Source organism: Euprymna scolopes, chromosome 42 (genome assembly GCF_053919585.1).
Source record: "Euprymna scolopes isolate OS-2025 chromosome 42, ASM5391958v1, whole genome shotgun sequence".
Taxonomy (NCBI): Eukaryota; Metazoa; Mollusca; class Cephalopoda; order Sepiida; family Sepiolidae; genus Euprymna; species Euprymna scolopes.
This window is the reverse complement of record NC_136523.1, coordinates 64,094,970-64,115,949: the sequence shown is the minus strand read 5'-3', so window position 1 is coordinate 64,115,949 and position 20,980 is coordinate 64,094,970. Positions and strand designations below refer to the sequence as shown.

At 30.4% G+C, this 20,980-nt stretch overlaps 1 protein-coding gene across 3 annotated transcripts in view; it reads left to right on the top strand.

Moving 5' to 3' along the window:
* The window catches only part of LOC145267107 (ribonuclease H1-like), an 80,251-nt gene extending 61,818 nt beyond the window's left edge, over positions 1-18,433 (top strand). For 2 of the 3 annotated variants that reach the window (XM_080123127.1, XM_080123126.1), the window contains 5 exons: positions 7,722-7,839; positions 9,584-9,638; positions 11,546-11,630; positions 17,220-17,344; positions 18,271-18,433. In XM_080123127.1, the coding sequence (XP_079979253.1) occupies positions 7,722-7,839; positions 9,584-9,638; positions 11,546-11,630; positions 17,220-17,344; positions 18,271-18,360 (473 nt within the window). In that variant the 3' untranslated portion in view covers positions 18,361-18,433. Of the gene's footprint in view, positions 1-7,721; positions 7,840-9,583; positions 9,639-11,545; positions 11,631-17,219; positions 17,345-18,270 lie in introns of those variants that run through there. The other variant, XM_080123128.1, reaches the window with a different exon arrangement.
* Positions 18,434-20,980: the final 2,547 nt, after the last annotated feature.

Below are 20,980 nucleotides of genomic sequence, written 5' to 3'. Positions count from 1 at the left end.
GTTTTTTTTTTGGTGTGTGTGTGTTGAATTGCCATCCATGTAATATGTACATATATTTTCACTAACATAAAAATACACTTGTGGGGATGATCTATAAATTTAAATTTTACTGATAGTTTAAAATTAATAAAAAATTTATCATTTCATCTATTATATGTAGGGTAAAGTGGGTGCGAGTGTTTGTGTATGTCCATGAAGGGCTTTTTGGGTGGGGGTTCTTGCGTCGGTTAGATTCCGCGAAAAGTTTTCACATATTTCCCAGATTGTAATATCTTGGATTCACAAACGGACATCGTCTCTATCTTTTTTTTTTTGATCAAGTTAAACAAAATTCCCACTGTGCAGTCATGTCTGCTGTTTGTTTGTCTTTTTTTGTATAAATAAAGTGAAACTATTCAAATGCAACCGTAGTTTCTGTTCTGTAATTGGTCGTTGGTCAATGTAGGGGAAACCCTTCATACTGAGACAGTTACTATTTATTTAGATACTGCCAGAGTGCCCCCTTTTTGGGGAGCTGGTTTTCCTCTCACATTAAAAACAACCTTGTGTCTAATTTGCTTTCATGGGAGATTTAAAAGCAACACCATTTCTGCAAATCATCTTTTGTTTGACTACGTCAAATTTGAACGCTTTACACTTCCGATTGCGTCATGGAGTAGAGATAAGACGTCAGATTTTCTTTCATTTTCTTTTCTGCATTTGGGTCATGGGTTCAAACCTGCCTGCCTACTACCACTTTTTTTTTTTTTTTTTTTTTTTTTTTTTGCTCAACACACACCTCCAAACACCCGGGCACTCAGGCTAGTCATTAATACAAGCCATGAAAAATTAAGTTTAAACAAAAACAAACAAAAAACAATAAAAAGACTCGTTTTCTGCATTGGAAAACAATTTTTTTTGTTTCCTATACCCTAAAATGTTAAATTTTTTTTATGATTCCATTTAAGTGCACTAACATTATTAAAGTATGATGTATCATAGGGATATCCAAATTATTGTGTAAAATCACCAACATTTTACGCACTATCATTTTGTGTCTATCTTATAAGTGTGAATACTTTTTATGGATGCCGCGAGTTGCTTTAATTGAATCAGAGAAGCAGTGTTTTTTGCTATTGTTGATATGAATTTTATTAGAGACCTCCGTACATTTTTTTTTGAAAAGTGCTAAAATCAAGCCTCCTCACCCCAGAAATAAACATCTTTTAACAATTGAAATAATTTCAAGTTAAATTTGCTATTTTATAATTGCCAGTAATCATTAGTTATATTATGTGAAAATATTTTTTTATAAATTAGAAAACCTTATTCAAAAATCTGTTTAAAAATTTATATCACGAAATATTGGAATTTTATTCTATTTAAATCTTTTAAAAATGAATTATATTTTAGAATTCTGTTTTTTCTTTTTGTGTTGTAATTTAACTAATCATAGTATATATTATTGAGAAAGAAACGTTGATTTTTTTTAAACATGATATTGGTTTTTATATTTACAACTTCCAGATAAGTAAATAAGTAATGGGTTTATATATATATATATATATATATATAAAGTGAACGTGTCTGTGTGTCTACATTTCCCTACGCAATAACTCTGTCAATTATAAGTCTACAGACTCGAAATTTGATATACAGGGTACTGAGATTTGGGAAAATCATTGTAATCCGTTTTTGAACAGAAATTTGGCTGTTAAGGGGTCAAAGTTCAATGATTTGACCTTTGAGAAATCTACCAAACTCCTCCGACAATATTGAGTCTAAACACTTGAAATTTTAGATATAGGTTCCTTGGACATAGATCTAACTTAATAACTTGATTTGAGCCCCAAATAATAAATATTAAGGGGTCATAATAGGGGTCAAAGTTGAAAAAAAATTGACCTCTGCAGTCTCTACCAAATTATCCAGACAATTTCTGGTCTAAACATTTGAAATTTTACATAAAGGGTATTCAGAGATAGGGCAAGCTTTTTAATCGGTTTGGGTTGAAAATTTTTAGTTACCAATATATAAATGTATGTTTGTATATCTGCCTAAAACTTTTGACAGAGGCAATGGATTTTTACAAGATCAGTATCATTTCGAAGTTCGACCTTTCAGACGACAAATATCGAAAAATTGACTAAAATCATTAATATCTTCACCTTCAACTGGGCACTTTTCTACAGAGGTAGGGGTCGCTTTTTTCGCCGATATTTTCGAAAATCATCCTCTCCTTTCGATTGTCTAGCCTTAATTTAAACCTATGTCACTTGCGGTTTGGTGGTGGTTGTAACAGCGAAGATGTCAGGTTTTTTCCCCATTCTTTTCCTCCTTTGCAGTATGGGTTTGAGCCTGCCTTCCTACTACCCCCCCTCCTTTTTTTTTTGCTAAACATACATCTCCAAACATCCAGGCAACACCGGGCTGAAATGCTAGTATATGATAATCTTTAATTATTTAAACGCTTCTGCTTTAGCAAATGTTGCAATTTTTATACACTTAAATTTATTTTGTTTAGTTTTTGTAACATGAAATGTGAGGGGATTAGAACACCTAAAAAAATATTTCCTCTCACATATTTAACAATTTTTCTGCATTTGAAATATAGGTTAGTTTAAAATTGAATTTGCATTGAATATTTCATGAAAATCTGACCATTAGTTGATTTTTGCTAGATTTTTTAAAACACAGGTGTGTTTATGTCTTCGAAATGATCACAATGTAGAAATGTTGTTTTAAAGTATCAATAATGTAAACATGATTTAGCTCTCATATTTTCACTATATTCATACGCTGTAAAAAAAAAAATATTACTAGTTTATTTGAAGCTTCTTCTTTAAAATGGTACAAAAGTTATGCTGATATTAAATTACAGTTACATCATGTTACATATGGGGATTAAATTTGTGTTTTGCGTTTGAGGTACCTATGGTACAACAATAACGACTGAAAATTCACTAGTCAAAATCAGTTTGCTATGTAATCTTAAATGCTATTGATGTCCATGCTTTTAAAATCACACAAGATAAATTTCTTAGAAGAAAATAAACCTATATATATATATATATATATAAAAAGCTTTGAGTAAAAAAAAAATATATATATAAAAATAAAGAATGCAGTTTAAATTCCCGGAAAAAAAAAAAAAATTTAACCTACTGCAGACTTAGCACTTGCATAAACCAACTTCTAAAATTTCTACAATTACAAAAGAGAATTCAACTATATAAGGATGAAAAAAAGAAAAGAAAAAAAACCCTTAATTACAATTGTTAAATAGAAAACAGGAATCCTCCGCTGCCTACCATGAAGCTGTTTTGGAGATTTAAAAACAGGATGGCTGTAAAATACATGGCTCTCCAGTGGAAAATACCACTTCCCCAGTAACAAAAAGTAAATGCAATACGGTTACTATTTATAGTAATATATAAAAAAAAAAATGAAATATTAATAATATATATGAGTAAATTTAATAATAAAAATATAAGATCTATATATATTCTATATATAGAAATCAATGATGATATAAAACTATCTATATATATATATATATAAATTTATTGATTTATTCTATAAGGGTATACATCAATAAAGGGTGTAGGGTAAATGAGGACTCTTTATACCATGGTATTTCGAAGTGTAATGCTTCTAATCAGAAGAGGAGAGAAGATGGTAGGTAACATAATAGGGATGTGGCATTTAGTGATAGTTACATTAGGAGTGAAACAAAATATTTGTGCTGTCTGGGGAAACGAAATTGATCTGTAACATAGGAGGAGTATAGCTTTTATGAAATAATGTGAGTAGGTTATTGCATTTTTGTCAAAGTGGGTTTAATATATGTGGACAATGTGTGATATAACTCTTGGGGAGGATAAATATTATATAGTTTTATATCGTCATTTTCTTTTATTGATTTCTAAAACAATTTGCTCTTTTTAAAGAGTTGATCTTATTCTGATCCTTTAACTCCCCTATATATATATATATATATATATATATATATATATATATATATATATATATATATATATATAAAGTGAAATTGTCTGTGTGTATGTACATTTCCCTACCAAAATACTCTGTCATTTTCAGTCTGCAGACTCGAGATTTGACATAAGGGGTATTGAGGATTGGGAAAATCTTTTTAATTGGTTTCTGGCCAGAAATTTGGCTGTCAAAGTTCAACGATTTGACCTTTGAAAACTCTATCAAACTCTTCACCCAATTTTGGGTCTAAACACTTGAAATTTTAAATGCATATTACTTGGACATGGATCAAACTTTTTAATTTGATTTGAGCCAAAAATAATGTTAAGAGGTCAAAATTAGGGGTCAAAGTTAAAAAAAATTTTGACCTCTGCAGTCTCTACCAAATTACTCAATCAACTTTTGGTCTAAACATTTGAAATTTTACATAAAGTATATTCAGAGATGGGGCAAGCTTTTTAATTGGTTTTTAGCCAAAAATTTGGCTGCCAAGCAATCAAAGCAATCAAAGTCCAAAAGATTCGACCTTTGCAGTCTCTAGCTAACTATTCAGCCAATTTTGGGTCTAAACATTTGAAATTTTATATAAAGGGTATTCAGACATGCAACAAGCTTTTTTAATCAGTTTTGGGTCGAGAATTTGGCTGCCAAGAGGTCAAAGTAAAAAGAGTTAACCTTTGTAGACTCTACCAAACTCCTCCACCAATTTTGGGTCTAAACACTTGAAATTTTAGATGTAAGTTACCTGGACATGAGTCAAACTTTTTAATATATATATATATTTCCCCCCAAACCTCTGGCCTTGATGGAGGGGAGAATAAAACTTGCTGATATAATTTCAAATGATCTGAAATTACAGCAAGGGGAGACTTGATTCCAAATTTTTCTCATATGTTATATCTCCCCTCTTTTGGAAATAGGGTATGATTATGAATATCTCCAGTATCAAATAATCCTTATAAACTGTGAAATTTACTTTATGTATAAAAACTCCTTGTTGTTATTTCAGATTGTTATTTTAAAATGATTATACTATTTATATATATCTAGAAGGAACAACACTCTGATGTAAAAACTTGAGGTCTGCTGTATGCTCTGTTTTGTGGCAGCCGTTGCACTAACTGGGATTAGCAGTTGTACCAAAAAAAGTGGTTGATTTTATAGAAATATATAATAAACAAATCATCTGTTGATTTCTAAATAATCTAATACATTGAATCAACGTAAAATTCTATATATATTGCTACTTGAATAAGTTGCATATTTTTTTTACAACTTATTCAAATTTTATAAAGCTCTGTCTATGAAGGCATCTCTTGTAGTGTATACTAGTACAAATCTCAAAGTATGCACAATCATAAGATAAACACAAAATGATGAGGTCGCTCATTGTGAATGCCAGTGATTTTACACAATTTGGATGAATTTAATAGTGTTTGTGTACTTAAATGGAATCATAAAAAATCTGAACATTTTAAGTTATTGGAAACAAAAGAAAAATTTGTTTTTCAATGCAGAAAACGATTCTTTTGTTTTTTAGTTGCTTGTTTTTGTTTGAAACTTAATTTTCTATGGCTCATATTAATGATATATTATAAGTGGCCTGGCAAGGCAACAGGGGAGACAACTTGGCAAAAAAAAAAAAAAAAAAAAATCCCAAAGCCTCAAAACTAAAGCTGGCCGGCCAGGACACTATATATATACAAATGTAAGAAAATTTGAGCATATTTTATTGGTTGTATTCATTTCATTCATTAACGTCCTTAAAAACGACAGAGATATAAGATAAGATTTATTTGTTGGAAAATATACGTTTTTTTTTTTTTTTTTTTTTTTTTTTTTTAAAACAAATGGCATAAAATTTTAACCATAGACTAGTATTATAATCTTCAAAAAACCTGTAAATTTTCATGGTTTTGTCCCATAGAATCAAAAATATGAGCATTTCACTATTCAATTTGGCTACAAGTATAGATATATCCCGAGAGAGAGAGAGATACCACCTTTTTGGGCAATGATATGTTTAAAATCTCGGCGACTATCGATCAGAATTTAACAAATAAAGGTTCAGAAAGGTAATGACCTGAATTGTGTAGTGGGCTATGTGACATTTACCCTTAAGATCGCACTTCATCCATCATCCAGAGCCTATTTTTGGCACTTTTTTACAGCCATAAAATGTTCCAATCATAGTAATTTATATTCCTAGTTTTGTATATGAATTACAAAGTATTTGATATTTCCCTCAAAACCTCTGACATTGATGGGGAGGAGATTAAAACTTACTGCTATGGTTTCAAATTATCTGAAATAATAGCAAAAGGAGACTTGAGTCCAAATATTTCTCATGTTATATCTCCCCTCTTTGGTTTTCATACATACATAAAGTAAATTTCACAGTGTATAAGGATTATTTGATACTGGTGATATTCATAATTGTACCCTATTTCCAAAAAAGGGGAGATATGACATGAAAAATATTTGGAATCGAGTCTCCCCTTGCTGTAATTTCAGATCATTTGAAATCATAGCAGCAAGTTTGTCTCCCCTCCAGAGGTTTTGGGGAAATATATACATATATGATGAACAGTAATAAAAAACGAATTAATATTTCACTCCAAAACACTATTAACAAGCAATTGTTTCTGCCCATTTAAAAAGTATATATTTTTGTTCTGTGCAAACAAGTTTTATCAGTGTAGAATTTGTCATAGTCCAATTGAAAAATCAAAGTGCATTAAATATTCATTTAATTTATACATATTTTATTTGTATATTTCTTTCCTTTATTTCAAACAAAGGAAAACCTTACTTAAATGCTTTTTATTAATTTAAAAATTCATGATATTATGTTCATATTTTTCTGTTAGAAATGTCCAAATTCAATTAATAAAGTCATATGCCAAAATACATATGTAAACGAATAATTAAGTCATTGCATTAATTTTTTCTCTTTTTTCATCATTCTTACTCCTTGTTTTCATTTTTTCTTTCTCTTTAAGAGTACACATTTACAGAATCGACATCCATTAATCTTGTATGAATCACTTCCTGTTTACTCATAAATAACTTTGATAGTAATCTGATTTAATTACTTTTTATTTTAACTAGGATTTTATACATCATTAATAATTATAATGTAAAAAATACATGATACTTGACTGCAGTTTCACAGTAAATCTGATTGTCAATGGTGTATTTCCATGCATTATGTCTCTACATTTGATTGTAAGCTCAAAATTGGCCAGAATCAAATTTGAATGCACTTCACTTTTGTTTTCCAAATTGTTTTGCATAATGTTCGCCTTGTAAAATATTTTCACTTACACCGTAAGAATATAAACTTGCAATTACATTTGAAATGTATTGATAGTTATATTTTATACATAAAACTATCAATACATTTTATATACAAGTTTTGAAAATAGATGTGGCAATTAAGCTACACAGAATTTTCTACGTTTCATCCTCGTCAGGCTAAATGTAAAATGATATGATGAATTGCAGAGTTTATCTAAATTAATAATGTTTAATTGAAACATGAAACTGTATGAAAAATTAAATTCACATTTAAAATTGTTTTTGTTCCTCTGCAAATTAACAATTTGAAATCTTAAAATATCCACATTTGCCTGTGCTTAAAATGATGACAATTTAGAGTCAACTATGGTGCAAAAACCCAATTATAATTTATTTTGTTTCTATTATTAAAAATGTCTTTTTAATTAATTTTTTTTTTTATTAAGGTGATTCCTTTGAAGATGATGAAGGGGTGATTGTCTACACTGATGGTTGCTGTTTTCACAACGGTAAACACGGTGCTTCTGCTGGAATTGGTGTCTATTGGGGACCGGATTCTGAAGAGTAAGATCCCATTTTCTCATGTCCTTTTACCAATCTAAAAAATCTAATCCCTTTAAAACCTAAGGATAAGAATTCTCTATTTTACTGAATTGGGAAAAGGCAAATTTTTTTTTTCTGCTGTTTCTATCTCTTCCCTCCTCTATCACTATTTCTCGCCAACTGTAAACCATATCCGGTATTGTCAAGGTTTTTGCTTTATCTGAAATAAAAACATAAGTTTGTGATAAAAGTGGATGAATGATATGAAACAATATCAAATTTTCTTAAAAATAAAGATTTAAGATTAGGTAGTGGTTAAATAGCTTCACCTTTTTTTTTTATCAAGATTGTTTTTACTAATTTTATTATGTAAATTGTCCATTTTGTTTTTGTCAAATTCAAATGTTTCACAATAGAAAAAGGCTAGGATAGCATATTGAGCAGAGTATAACTATATACTATGGTCAGTATTGGTTTAATTGTTAGATATTAAGAGAGGTGGGTATCACTAAGCCTTGATACTGGAAAGAAAACACGAGCTAGATATAGATAACTGACTATAGGATGGGTAACCCAATCTCTCAAGCTAAAATAGTCCCAATAGATCATGTTCATCAACACTTGGTATCCCAAAATCTAAGAAAAGTTTCATGTTTTATTGTTTGATTCCCGAAGAAAATGCCGATGTAATGAGCACATTAGAACAAATAAAAGGGAAGATGGGAACAGCCAAGAATGAAACATGACATTATTAAACTGAGCTAGTATCAAAGAGATGGAGAAACATGAAATTGTATGTAATACTTCAATTAAAAAAAAAAAAAAAGCTCTCCATTGAGCTCTTGTTAAATTGTTTGAACCAAGAAAGTGAGTTTGCAAAACCAGTTAGACAATCTAAAATTAGTCTCTTTCTGTTGATCAAAAATTTAAGACCACTTAAAAATCTTAAAAAAAAACTTTTTTTTTTTAAGGATGGATTTTAAACGCTTCCGACTTAAGGTTACTAATACTACAATCTAAAAGGTTATGGAAACAAAAAGGTACATAGGTACATTCCAAAAATTTTATTTAACACATGATCAAAATTATAAGACCAATGATATAAATTGTTAGATTTATGGCAATTCTAATGTTTTTAGTTCAGTTAGAAATTAGCAATCATTGTGTAAAGATGTTACAACGCCTAAAGCAAGAAAACTAACTGAAGTGGACCGCTCTTGAATTCTAGGATTCCATAAGCAAGGTTTGTCATTGCGAGCGATAGCAGCTAAGGTAAATCGCAGTAAAACTGTTATTTGCAACTTTTTAAAGAACACTGAGAATTCTGTTTTTATGATGAGTGAGAAGAAATTAATTATCCATGGCAAAACTACTCCTGCTCTCTGTAAAAATTGGACAGCAAGTTAACTACAAAAAACAAAACAAACGTTTTCCATAATCAAAATAAGTTTTTCACAATTTTTGCAGAAATAATGAAAATTTTCTTTATATATATATTATATTAGACTGAACCAACCATGCTGATTATATTTGAACATAGTTTTTCAAATCTTTTTTTATTGACTCTGAAGAATTTAAAAATAAAATCATTACACATGAGGGAGTTATTTATAGTTATAAGAGAGCTAAGTGTTTATTACACCACATTTTCATAGAATGATTTAATTTCCTTTTTCTTAGATTCACTAATTAAATTCCTTTTTTTTTTTTTTTTTAACTTTTTTAAAATTAAAATATTTTTAATTAAAAAAAAAATCTTTCTTAGCAATGTCAGTGAAAGATTGAGCGGTCGTCAAACCAATAACAGGGCGGAAATACACGTAAGTATAGAAATTATTTACACACTTTTTACATTATTATTAAGTTGTTCAGAAAATGATTAATTTCAGAAACAAAAATTTACTCATTGAACTTTTTCACTTAGCCAAATTGCTTTGGATAGTTGTACATTGTTGAAATACTAACATCAAATACTTTAAGACATTTCTGACACTTCATAAGTTTTGTCCAACAATTTCTTTCAAATTTTTAATGTTCATGGCCATATCTCCTTTTATATTAAAGGTTTTTATCATCATGGAATTTTTAAAACCACTTTTTCTGTACTATTGGATCACTTTTGGAACCTTCTATTCATAATCTTGATATTAGTTTTTACTGTGGCAAGAAAAGTTAATGCATTTCTTTTTCACCCTCATTATAAAACTTGTATGCTTAAAAAACGGAAATGAAATTATCTGTAAAATGCTGCAGAAATTGTAATCTCAATCAATTTTTTAAAAGCGAGTCAAATTGGCCAATATGTTTTGAATACTTAAATACATATGATGTCAATAATGGATTGCATCAACAGTATTGGGAGCTTTTAGATAAGATATTAAAAATAATTTGAACTCACTGGAAGTTATACAAATCTGTGTTAAAGAATGGAAATGTTGAAAAAAAAAGAAAAAAAAGTGAAATGCCTTCCCTGGGAGATTCCATTGAAAACATAAAGAAAAAGTATAAGATTGGGAATTTGTAATCTGAATTTCAATCTAATTTCATCTAACATCTTTATTTTTATTGCATGAAAATATCAGTTTTTGTTTAAAAAATATATTCTGTTCTAGCATTAAATAACTCCCCAAAAGGGTTGATATGCCATGAAATAGAAAATAATTTGATAAAAGACTTGGTAAGAATGTTTTTCTGATATTGGTGGTTCTTTCTCACTATTGATTACAATACCGTTTGATAGTAGGTCAGACTTGGGCATCAATATTTTCTTTTAGTACATAAACCAAATGCCTATTACGATTATGTAAATGAGGTGGTCCTTAACAAACTGTGACTTATTAGTTAAAGAAAAAGAAAACTAACAATTGATATCTGATCTTTCACAGACATTATTTTATCAATATCTTTTCTCTAAACTTTCACAAAGTAATGGCTTCTTCAGAACATTATTTAAAAAATAATTAACTTATTCAGAAATGAATCCTTGCAAGAAGCTATGTATTCATTTTACAAAGTCTAAATATTTCATTCGTTTTTTTTTTTCTCAAATATAATCAATATTTTTTATTGACACAAAGAACTACATTTAAATTAAGAGTTGGAAATTTCTCCAGACAAGGTGTAAAGCCAATTGATGTAAGGTGCTAATAAGAAAAGATAATTATCAAAAAAAACGGATGCCTTTTGACCCAAGTCTTGAACAGACCAAGGTTATAGGTAGGATGGTTAAGTCAATAGGAAGAGTCCCACAAGCCAGTAATTTTCTGAAAAAACAGTTACTAGAATAGCTGTATTATAACGAGGTGTCAAGACTGAATTGATTGAGGCCACCAGATTAACAAATCATATGAGCTGAAGCAAAAGAATCTGGGAACTAGATAAGGCTAAATAACACGTAATAGTATTTATAGAAAAGACTAACAACATCACATCTGCAAAAGTGGTTGTAGATTATCAAAAACCTTCAAATGGGACAGATTCGCTAGCTCAAATATAAAAACAGTATTCCATGCATGGTCTGATAACAGATTTGTAGAGATAGAAAATAGCCTCAGGTGTGAGAAAGTCTTTAAAGTGATAGAGAAAACTGACATCAGCAAAATTCAAAATTGTTGAATTGATAAAATTTATTTTAATGATTGTAAAACTCTTGTAATCCATTTTTTTTTTCATTTAATATCTTGATTTACAAACTTTTTTATTTACATTTTTTTTTTTTTTTGTAAAGGCTGTTATTAAAGCTGTGGAACAAGCAATCAAGAAGAATATTGAAAACTTAATAATTCATACGGATAGTATGTTTCTTATCAACTGTAAGTATTTTTTCATGTATATTTAAACATACATATCATATATACATATATGCTTCAATTTATTCAAGATGAAGTTTTTATTTGTTTAAATGTGTGCATGTTTTAAATTTAATTCCATGTAAAAATAACTTTATTTGAAATATTTTAAAGATGTTTGCAAGCTGGGATTTAAAATTTAAAATAACTTTACATTTGGTTGATCATAACCGATTTTCTCTGCTTAGTCATTTTGTAAATAATTAGCATTTAATTAAATGTTCCCCATTATGAATTTATGCAACTTTTTTTTCTTTAATGAAAAATTCTCCCTTAAAAAAACAGTTAAAAACTAAAAAAAAAAAAAAATATGGAAGTTCAATTTGCGTTTTTGAAATGCTAAACAAATGCATGTTCATCCAAAATCTAAACAAATAAATTTGCAACACATATTTAAATAATTATGTATATCGCTGACCCGTTGGGTCACAATCACTATTCTACTTTGATTTCTAACATAAACTGTGACATTCTTGTTGCATAACTAAAAATAAGTCACTTTCCTCCCATATTATGCTTATTCAAAAGTATTATTGTTCTTTATTATTCTTATTATATAAAAGTAAAGAAGTTTATTATTTTATCATCAAATTTGTATTATTGGTGTGTACACGTAAGTTATATGGTCACTTTATAAAAAGCCACTCTTTTTGTAAATGCTCAGAGACATTTAAAACATTAAAGTTGAATGAATATATACTGAGAGAAATGCAGAAAAGGCTAAGGAAAAGAGATGATTGACCTTTTTTTTGTTAATTATAAATTACAGTTACAGTTTTAAACAACTCAATCCTAGGATTAAGATATATTTTAGCATGTACTTTGTATTAAAGTATATAGGGAAGTATATTGATCAATTCACATTTAGTATAACAGATAATGTTTGTCTCTAACCAAATCCTTTATTTGAAAGGAATATAGTGTTAAATAACACTAAGGAACTAAATATTTAGTTAATGGGTATTTTTCTTAAATTCAAGTTTTGCTCATGAACATTTTTTTTTTTTTTTTTTTTTTAAGCAAAACAAATGATTTTTCTAAATTTTCATTGTTTAATTCCTTTTACATTTGAAAAAAATAATTTATTAAAATGGCCTCTTTAGTTGGCCAAGTCTACAGATCAATACAATAATAGAGAGCAATAATTAAAGGGCAGAGATTATCAAAATTAGAAATAATAAAGAAATGTGAGTTCATCGGTGTTTGTTGGCACAGGTGTTGTAGAATATATTAGAAATACAAGGGAGATAACTGCATTTACAAAACTAATAAAAAATAATCAGTTATTTGAAAATAACTATGGATCAAATTCAGTGTTAATCTGAAATATTTGAATTTTCAAATAAGAGATTGTTCCAATATTATACTGCTTAAAACCTTTTTAAAAAACTTGAAAGAAACTGAAATTTAGAGAATATTTATTGATGTTTGAGTTCATAAAAATCAGAATTATCTGAATTTTCATAACGGATCTGCAATCCGTTCCTCCTTTATCTTCTTTTTTTCATCAAACTAAATTCATCGAAGTTAACTAAATATAGCCCACATTTATATCCTTTAAATCTAGCAGATGTATGCTAAAATTCTTAAAAGATTGCTTACTTATTTTAGAAATAAATCGTGTACTTAGAAATATGTACGTATACCTAACTTAATAAAGATCCAGATAATGATCAAGGTCAATTGAACGGTTTTGAAATCCAGCAGTTTTAGTTTTCAAAGCATTAATCAATTGTACAAAAGTTTCATCTATAATTTTATTTTTAGTGTTAATGATGAAAGAGTATACTATAACTTGCTCAAATTCTTGGTCAAGGGAAGTTACTCTCAAAGGGAGATAACAATATCACTTTGAGTTTTCTACTGGAAAAAATAAATAAAAGCATTTTTTGAATTCTGGCTGTCTAAAAGGAACAGATTTGAATCCTGTTTGTCGATTTTGTTGAGAGTTCTTATTATGAAGTCTTCCAATGTCGACTTTAGCTAACAAGCTAAAGTCGACATTGTCACACACCCATCTTCTTTAACTGCTATACAAATAAAAGAAACTGAACTTTGGTGCTTTCAACTAAATCGGGCTTATTTTTTACAAAGCCAAGAGGCCACTCTAGGATAAAGGTTAAAGCATGTACTGTAGACAATTGGACAATAAAGTAATCGTTAGTAATGGAAATTCAGTGAATTCGTTAACTTATATGGAACGGCTCATCAAAAACTTGCTTACGTTACACTTGAAGACAACCATATTGTAGTCAGCTGGAAAGCAGGAAAATGAAAGACAATTCCACAGGCGTGCAGTTCTAAGAAAGAAGCTTTGTTCATGGAATCTACGTTTAGGTTTAGGCACAGATAAAGAGTGGGGGAAATTATTGATAGTGTTTTCTGCTAGACGAGTGTTTCTTGTGAAAGTTTGGCGAAGGGGGGGGCGTCATAGATTGGAGCTCAGTCAAGCACTTTCCATGAAAATAATGATAAAGCAAACTTGCAACATCTCTTCTGTGAGAAAGAGATTGCAGGGAAGAGAAAAGGACATCCCCTACGAGGCTACAAAGTCTATTTTGAACTCTATCAAGGCAGGATAGGTCCTTTCTAGCAGCTCCTGCCCAGATGTGGCAACAGTACTCCATCCTTGGACGTAACTGGCTTATGTGGGAAAGTTCAGTCAGCTGTGAAACGACATAAGGCTTGAAAAGCATGCCATACACATATCAATAGCAACATCATTAGTTTTATATCTGTTTTACAAGATAGCATGAGTGGAACAGCTTTTAAAAATTAACTTCAAAATTAATCTCTCAAGTCAGGTTTTTATTTATCTCTCTTTCTCTCAAATCCATCTTTATCACTTTTTTTTTGCCTTGTGAACTGAGCTCTTTCATTTTCTTGACGTAATCACATCAGTTTTCTGTTCTTCACACATCTCCCTATATTGTTCAGATATCATATTAATTACCATTCAAGAAAATTGGATATTTGTTTATTTTTAGCATTTAAAAAAAAAAAAAAATTACATTTTCAACCCAGACAAGGTACAGTGCCACTTTCATGTAGGGGCTACTATCATGAATATAAGTTGCAGGATATTATGTAGGAGGTTGAGCAGCAAGATATCTGTTCACATTACACTTGAACTTCTGCATGCCAGTACAGTTGGGGAAACAGGAACCCGGAAGGGAATTGCAAAGTCTAGCAGTTTTGGGGAAAAAAATTATTAGAGTAGAAGGCTTTCTTACATCTAGGGATCTCTATTGTGTAGGGGGTGGGACTTTACTGCTTGTCGAGTTTGTCGAGGGTATTTACACGACAGGTACGAGGGCTTGCAGTTCATCAAAGCATCCACCATTAAAATACTTGTAAAAGAGGCAGAGGGATGCAACATTTCGTTGATGGGACAGAGGCTGAAGCTTAGATGATGGTTTAGGACTTATCAGGTTGGCAACTCTCTTTTGAACCCTATCCAGGAGTGAGAGACTAGTAGCAGATGCACCAGCCCAAATGTGATAACAATATCCATACATGGGCGAATGGTAGCCTTGTAGAGGTACAAGATACTTTCAGGTGTAAATAACTTTTTAGTATTGTAGAGAGAGCCCACCTTCTTGGCAATGCTCTCGATGTATCTGTTCCAACTCGTGTTCCCTGTGAATGTTAAACCGAGGAGTTTGAATGAAGTACTTTCAAGTAATGTATCTTTAGCCATAGCTATTGGTGGTTGAGAAGGTCTCTTGTAATTATTAAAGAAACGAGCTTAGTCTTGGCAGCATTTAACGTTAACATCCATTTTTAACCCCATTCCACTGCAGACTGGAGGTCTTCATCTAGAGTTTCCACCATTGCCTTGTGTATGTGTTCATTTGTTTTCCTCTTGTGCTTGTTATAGAGTGTGGTGTCCTCAGCAAATATACCCATCTCAGACTATTTTATCAGGGAAGTCATTTATGAATATCAGGAATAGTGAAGGTCCAAGAATCTACTCCTGAGGTACACCTGCATTTATTAAATATTTTTTAGGCGTGCGACTATTGATGAAAACCTGGATTCTTCTCTTATTTAAGAAGGATTTAATTATGTTAAGTATTCGTCCAGTAATACCATAGGAACTGATTTTCATGAGAAGACCATCGTGCCATACCCTGTCTAAAGCTTTAGATATATCTAGGGTTACTACCTTCCCCTCCCCTCCTTATCCAGTGCATGGTATATACTTCAGAGATTAGTTAGAATATCTGCAGTAAAACGGGCTTGCCTAAATCCATATTGATGACCGGAAAGAAGTTTAGCAACTGTAAGGTGGTGGATTAGAGTTTGATTGATTATCTAAACGTAGATTCCATGAACAAAGCTTCTTTCTTAGAACTGCACGCCTGTGGAATTGTCTTCCGTTTTCCTGCTTTCCGGCTGACTACAATATGGTTGTGTTCAAGTCTAAAGTAAATAAGTTCTTGATGAGCCGTTCCATATAAGTTATTAAATTTACCAAATTTTCATTACTAATGATTACTATATTGACCAATTTCTACTGTACACTCTTTAACCCTTATCCTTGAGTGGCCTCTGGGCCTTGATAATGTGGTGATGCCTTTGTAAAAAAAAAAAAAAAAAAAAAAAAAAAAATTATGGACTTTTGGCAAGAAGAGAGAAGTGGCTAATGGGGCGATAATTTAATGGGTCAGTTCTTTCGCCAGAATTCTTGTAAACTGGTATGACAGAAGCAGTTTTCCAGCAGCCAGGAAAGCATAATTCGTTAAGGCATTTGTTGAAGAGTTTGGAGAGAACTGGAGCAACCTCAGTGGAACATTTTTTTTAATTGTACAGCCGGGATGAGATCAGGTCCACATGCTTTTGAGGTGTCTAGATTATTATGATATCATGTTTTTGAGAAGGGGTGATTTTCAGATCATCTTGTGTAATTTCTGTTCGCAAAGGAAAATCTAGGAGGGAGTGATTTGCTGGGTCCAAAGTAGAGTTTGAGGCAAACTAATGGGCAAGCATGTTAGCTTTCTCAGTTGCCGTGCAAGCAACCTCATGATTGTTGGGTAATGGGGAATTGTTGATTGCCCATTATTTATTACACTGTTGTAGATTTTCCAGAAATCACAAGTTCCTTCAATGTGTTTTCTGGTGATTTCGGTATATTCTCTCTTGGCTGTCGCTACTTTCTTACAATTATTTTTAACTTCTATAAACTTTTGTCCGTTTGTACTGGACTTATGTCCGATAAATCTGCGATATGCATGTTGCCTCTGAGCAATGGCAACTGCACAACTAGAAGTAAACCATTGGGAAGGGTGGGGTTTGCTATAGAACTTCCGTCTGGGAATATGTGCTTCAATTGTTGCTTTGAACCATACAGTGGTCTCCTTCACACACTGTTCCACAGGAAGAGAAAAGATATTTCCCCATGAAGCATCTCTGATGTGATCTCTAATGGAATCCCAGCCAGCCTTATTGTTGTTTTGAGCAATGACTCGCTTTTCTTGAGGTTGAAAGTTTAGAGTGATGTCTATCATTTTCACAGTATGATGAGCATTTATATATTGTATTAAAATGTAGGTGTTACCAAATGGATGCCTGGCTGGAAAAAGAAAGGCTGGGTGAAATCTGATGGAGAAGAAGTTACCAACAAAGAAGAATTGCAAGAATTAGATGGTTTGATGGAGGACATCAATATTAAATGGGTAATTTTTTTTTTTTTTAAATTGCATGAGTGTGGTTGTTTTTCGTCACTAATCCTTTATAATTTAAAGAGAATAAAAAAGATTTGGTCACTGTCAACATATTTCTATTATTTGGTTGAAATCAGTTATTTCTTTTTTTTCCTTTTTGTTCCTTCGTTTTTTTCACTTTCCTTAAAAATTGCAGGTGATAATTGTTGGCTTTTCTTTGAACTGAAAAGATTTGATTGAAATAAAATTCCAACATTTTGTATATTAAAAGTGAATTTAATCATTTAAAGTGCCTTTCCGTGGACCTAAAAAACCAACCATTTTAAAATGCAGAGAAACAGTTCTTTTTGACTTTTTCTTTTACAAAGGAGTGGTGATAATGGCAACAGAATATAATAATAAAAACAAAATTTGCACAGATGAGGAGAAAGCGAGTTTTAAATTAAAGAAATTTGACACCTTTTGTTATTATTTAAAAAAGCAAACATTTTTATTTGTCTGCAATCAAAATTAATTTTTTTTTTTACCTAAATTTACTATTTCTAATATTTTCAAATGTGTACTTGTATCACTGAAGATTTTCTAATTCTATATTTTTTTGGTCTTATTTTTAAATGAATCTTAACATTAAAAAAACAACTAAATCATTAAGAATTATGAAAATTTGTATAGATTGTGACAATAATCCTGAATTTTTACATTCAGTGCCATGTTTTTAACTTTTTAATGTAATAATAATTTGTGATTGCCTTTTGTCTCAAGTTCAAGTTGCATTTTTTTTTTTGGTTTTTCAAGCTTGCATTTGGAATAGCATCTTTCTACACTAAACGCGTAGATTGAAAGAATACGTAATTCTTGTTAGTGTGTGTGGTTGCATGTTATTGAGTCTTAAATTAATAACACAAAATTAAAAAAAAATTCCAATTTGTTTTTTTCAGGTCCATGTTGATGCTCACTGTGGAATTCCAGGAAATGAAGCAGCCGATAAACTGGCCAATAAAGGAGCGAGACGTCCACTTGAAGAATAATTGATCATTCATACTTAGATTATTTCTTGGATTTCATTCAATTTGCTAAATATTAAACTTGCTTTTGCTTGAACAACTTTCTTTTTGTTTTTAAGTCACTAATGACTGCTCAATAAGTCAAATAGAAAAAGAAATTTTGTGCTACAATGCTTTAAATATTTTTTTCTATAATGGTGAAATATCTATTTCTTTGCAATCATACCAATATGAGAAAAGTGTCTTATTTTAAACTAACAATAAAACTATCTGCTATCTACCACTATAATTGCGTCACATATCTCTAATATAAATCTATTATAATTTTAAAAACTAAGTTTTCAATTACGTCTCTTGAAAGATTTTCTACATATTTTAAGAAAGGTTTTTATAAGTTTTGTTTTCATTAAATCACTTCATTTACTGTTAATATTGGCAAAATTATTGAATATGTGTGTATGTTTTTATATATATATATATATATATATATATGACAATAAAATTACAAATCAGACCGTGCATTAATTTGTGATAAACTATGAAAAAAACGTTATGCAAATTAGGCATACAAATAGCTGTATTTGGATCTTTGCTTTCTACCATATAAAACAGTATTTCAAAATATTATTGATTTAAATAAGCGACACATTTTTCATGATAGGATATTTCCCATAAAAATAGAAATTGTTTGATCTATTTTGAAATGTCAAACAAATATTTTAACAAAGTTATGAATTTTTATTTTAAGAAAGAAATATTCACAGCTTTGTTTTACTTCTATTTTGTTTTTTTTTCCATTTTTCTAAAAATTTTGATCATTTTACATTTTTTTTTTTTTTTTTTTTAAAGCTTCCCATGCATTTTTCAGACTTCATAGATTTATTTTTGTTTTAAATACACGATATATTATTTGTTTATCATACACAATATTTATACATAACAGAATATGTATTATTTTGATGTCAAACTTGTGTAATATATCAAATGTATTTTAATTACAATGCATTAAAACATTTACTGAATTCATTTGTTTTTCCTTTGTTTACTTTCATGCAAGGTTCATAATAAAAAACTTTTACAATCACAGTGACATGCTAAAAATATAATGTTCACCGGATTTTCAAAGTGGAACCGAAATAGTTTTTTAAGTGACAAATCAACTTTCATTTGTTATTGTTATGCTGTTATTTTTTTTATTTAAGATTATTTAATCTGGTTTGTCAGTTTGTTATCAAGTCATCTATAATATAAATCTCACCTGTCTGTTTGAATGTATGTATGTATGGCGAATGAACTCTTTTTCTGGGTCAACGGCCAACTAGCACCATGTATATTTGTGTGTGTGTATATGTGTATTGGGGTGGAGAGGGCTCCCGTAAGCCGTGATGAAGGCAACCTTTCTAGGAGAAGCAAATCTCTGATTTAAAAAACCATAAAGCGGAAGACCATTACCCGCATTAAGCTGGTCTGCAGTTTAATTTGTTACTTGCTATCTTGCTCTTGCTTGTTGCTGGATCTCAACATTTTGAACCGAGAGAGAGACTTAGCTGTCGTACAAAGCTAAGACTCTGTAACATCATCTTTGTATAGATACTCCCTCAGGTATTTGGGCTCATGGATTTTAAATGTCTGAGGGAGTGGCACTCGTCTGACAAGACGTTACAATCATCATCATGTATGTCTAAAACATTTGACAGAGGCGATGGATTTTCACGAGATTGGTATTGTTTAAAAGCTCGACCCTTCGAATGCTAAAAAACATTAATTCCTTCACCCTCAACTTGGCACCCTTCTACAGAAAGGGGTCGCTTTTTTTGCTGATATTTTCATAAGTCATCCCCTCTTTTCGATTGACTAGCCTTAATTTAAACCTTTGCCACTTCTGGTATGGTGATGGACGCTATGGCAAAGACGTCACATTTTTTTTTTTCACATTCTTTTCCTCCTTCGCAGTATGGGTTCGAGCCTGCCTGCCTACTACCACTTTTTTTTTTTCTTGCTCAACACTCACCTTCAAACACCCAGGCAACGCCAGGCTAGTTCTTAAATAAACACCTAAAAAGAAAAGTCAATTAAGGGGAATAACTCTCATTCCTTCAGTACAAATTAACATGCTTGTGCTTTTATGGCTTAGATACTGGATCCAAGAGAAAAAATGTTGGATATAGAACATGGAAATATTTACAAAACCCAATTTAAACATAAATGGATTTCAAGCAAGTTTAGCATTGCAGGTTTCTTCCATATTATTTGCCTCTGTGTTCACTATTTTGACATTTTGACTGCTTAGTGAACCTAATTTTTGAACAATGAAATATTGAAAATGAGAAAAATGATAATTCAAATTTTATTTTAATTTTTTGAAAAAAAATGAAATTATAACAATCTATAAAAAATAGATTTCTGAATTTCCCAAACCATTTTAGTATTGCTGCAATCTAATACAAACGACATACTGAAACAGATCATGCAAGCATGAAATATTTTAAAGCAAGTTTAATATCCATATCAAGAAGTGGATTATAAAAAAAAAAACGCAGTAAGAATGTAAAGGAGTTATAAGACTTGTTTATTATTTGAAGTCAAGTTTTGTCAGGTAAGTAAGCATTAATTTAAAGTGCAGTGTATGCGTCCAGTTAACAGT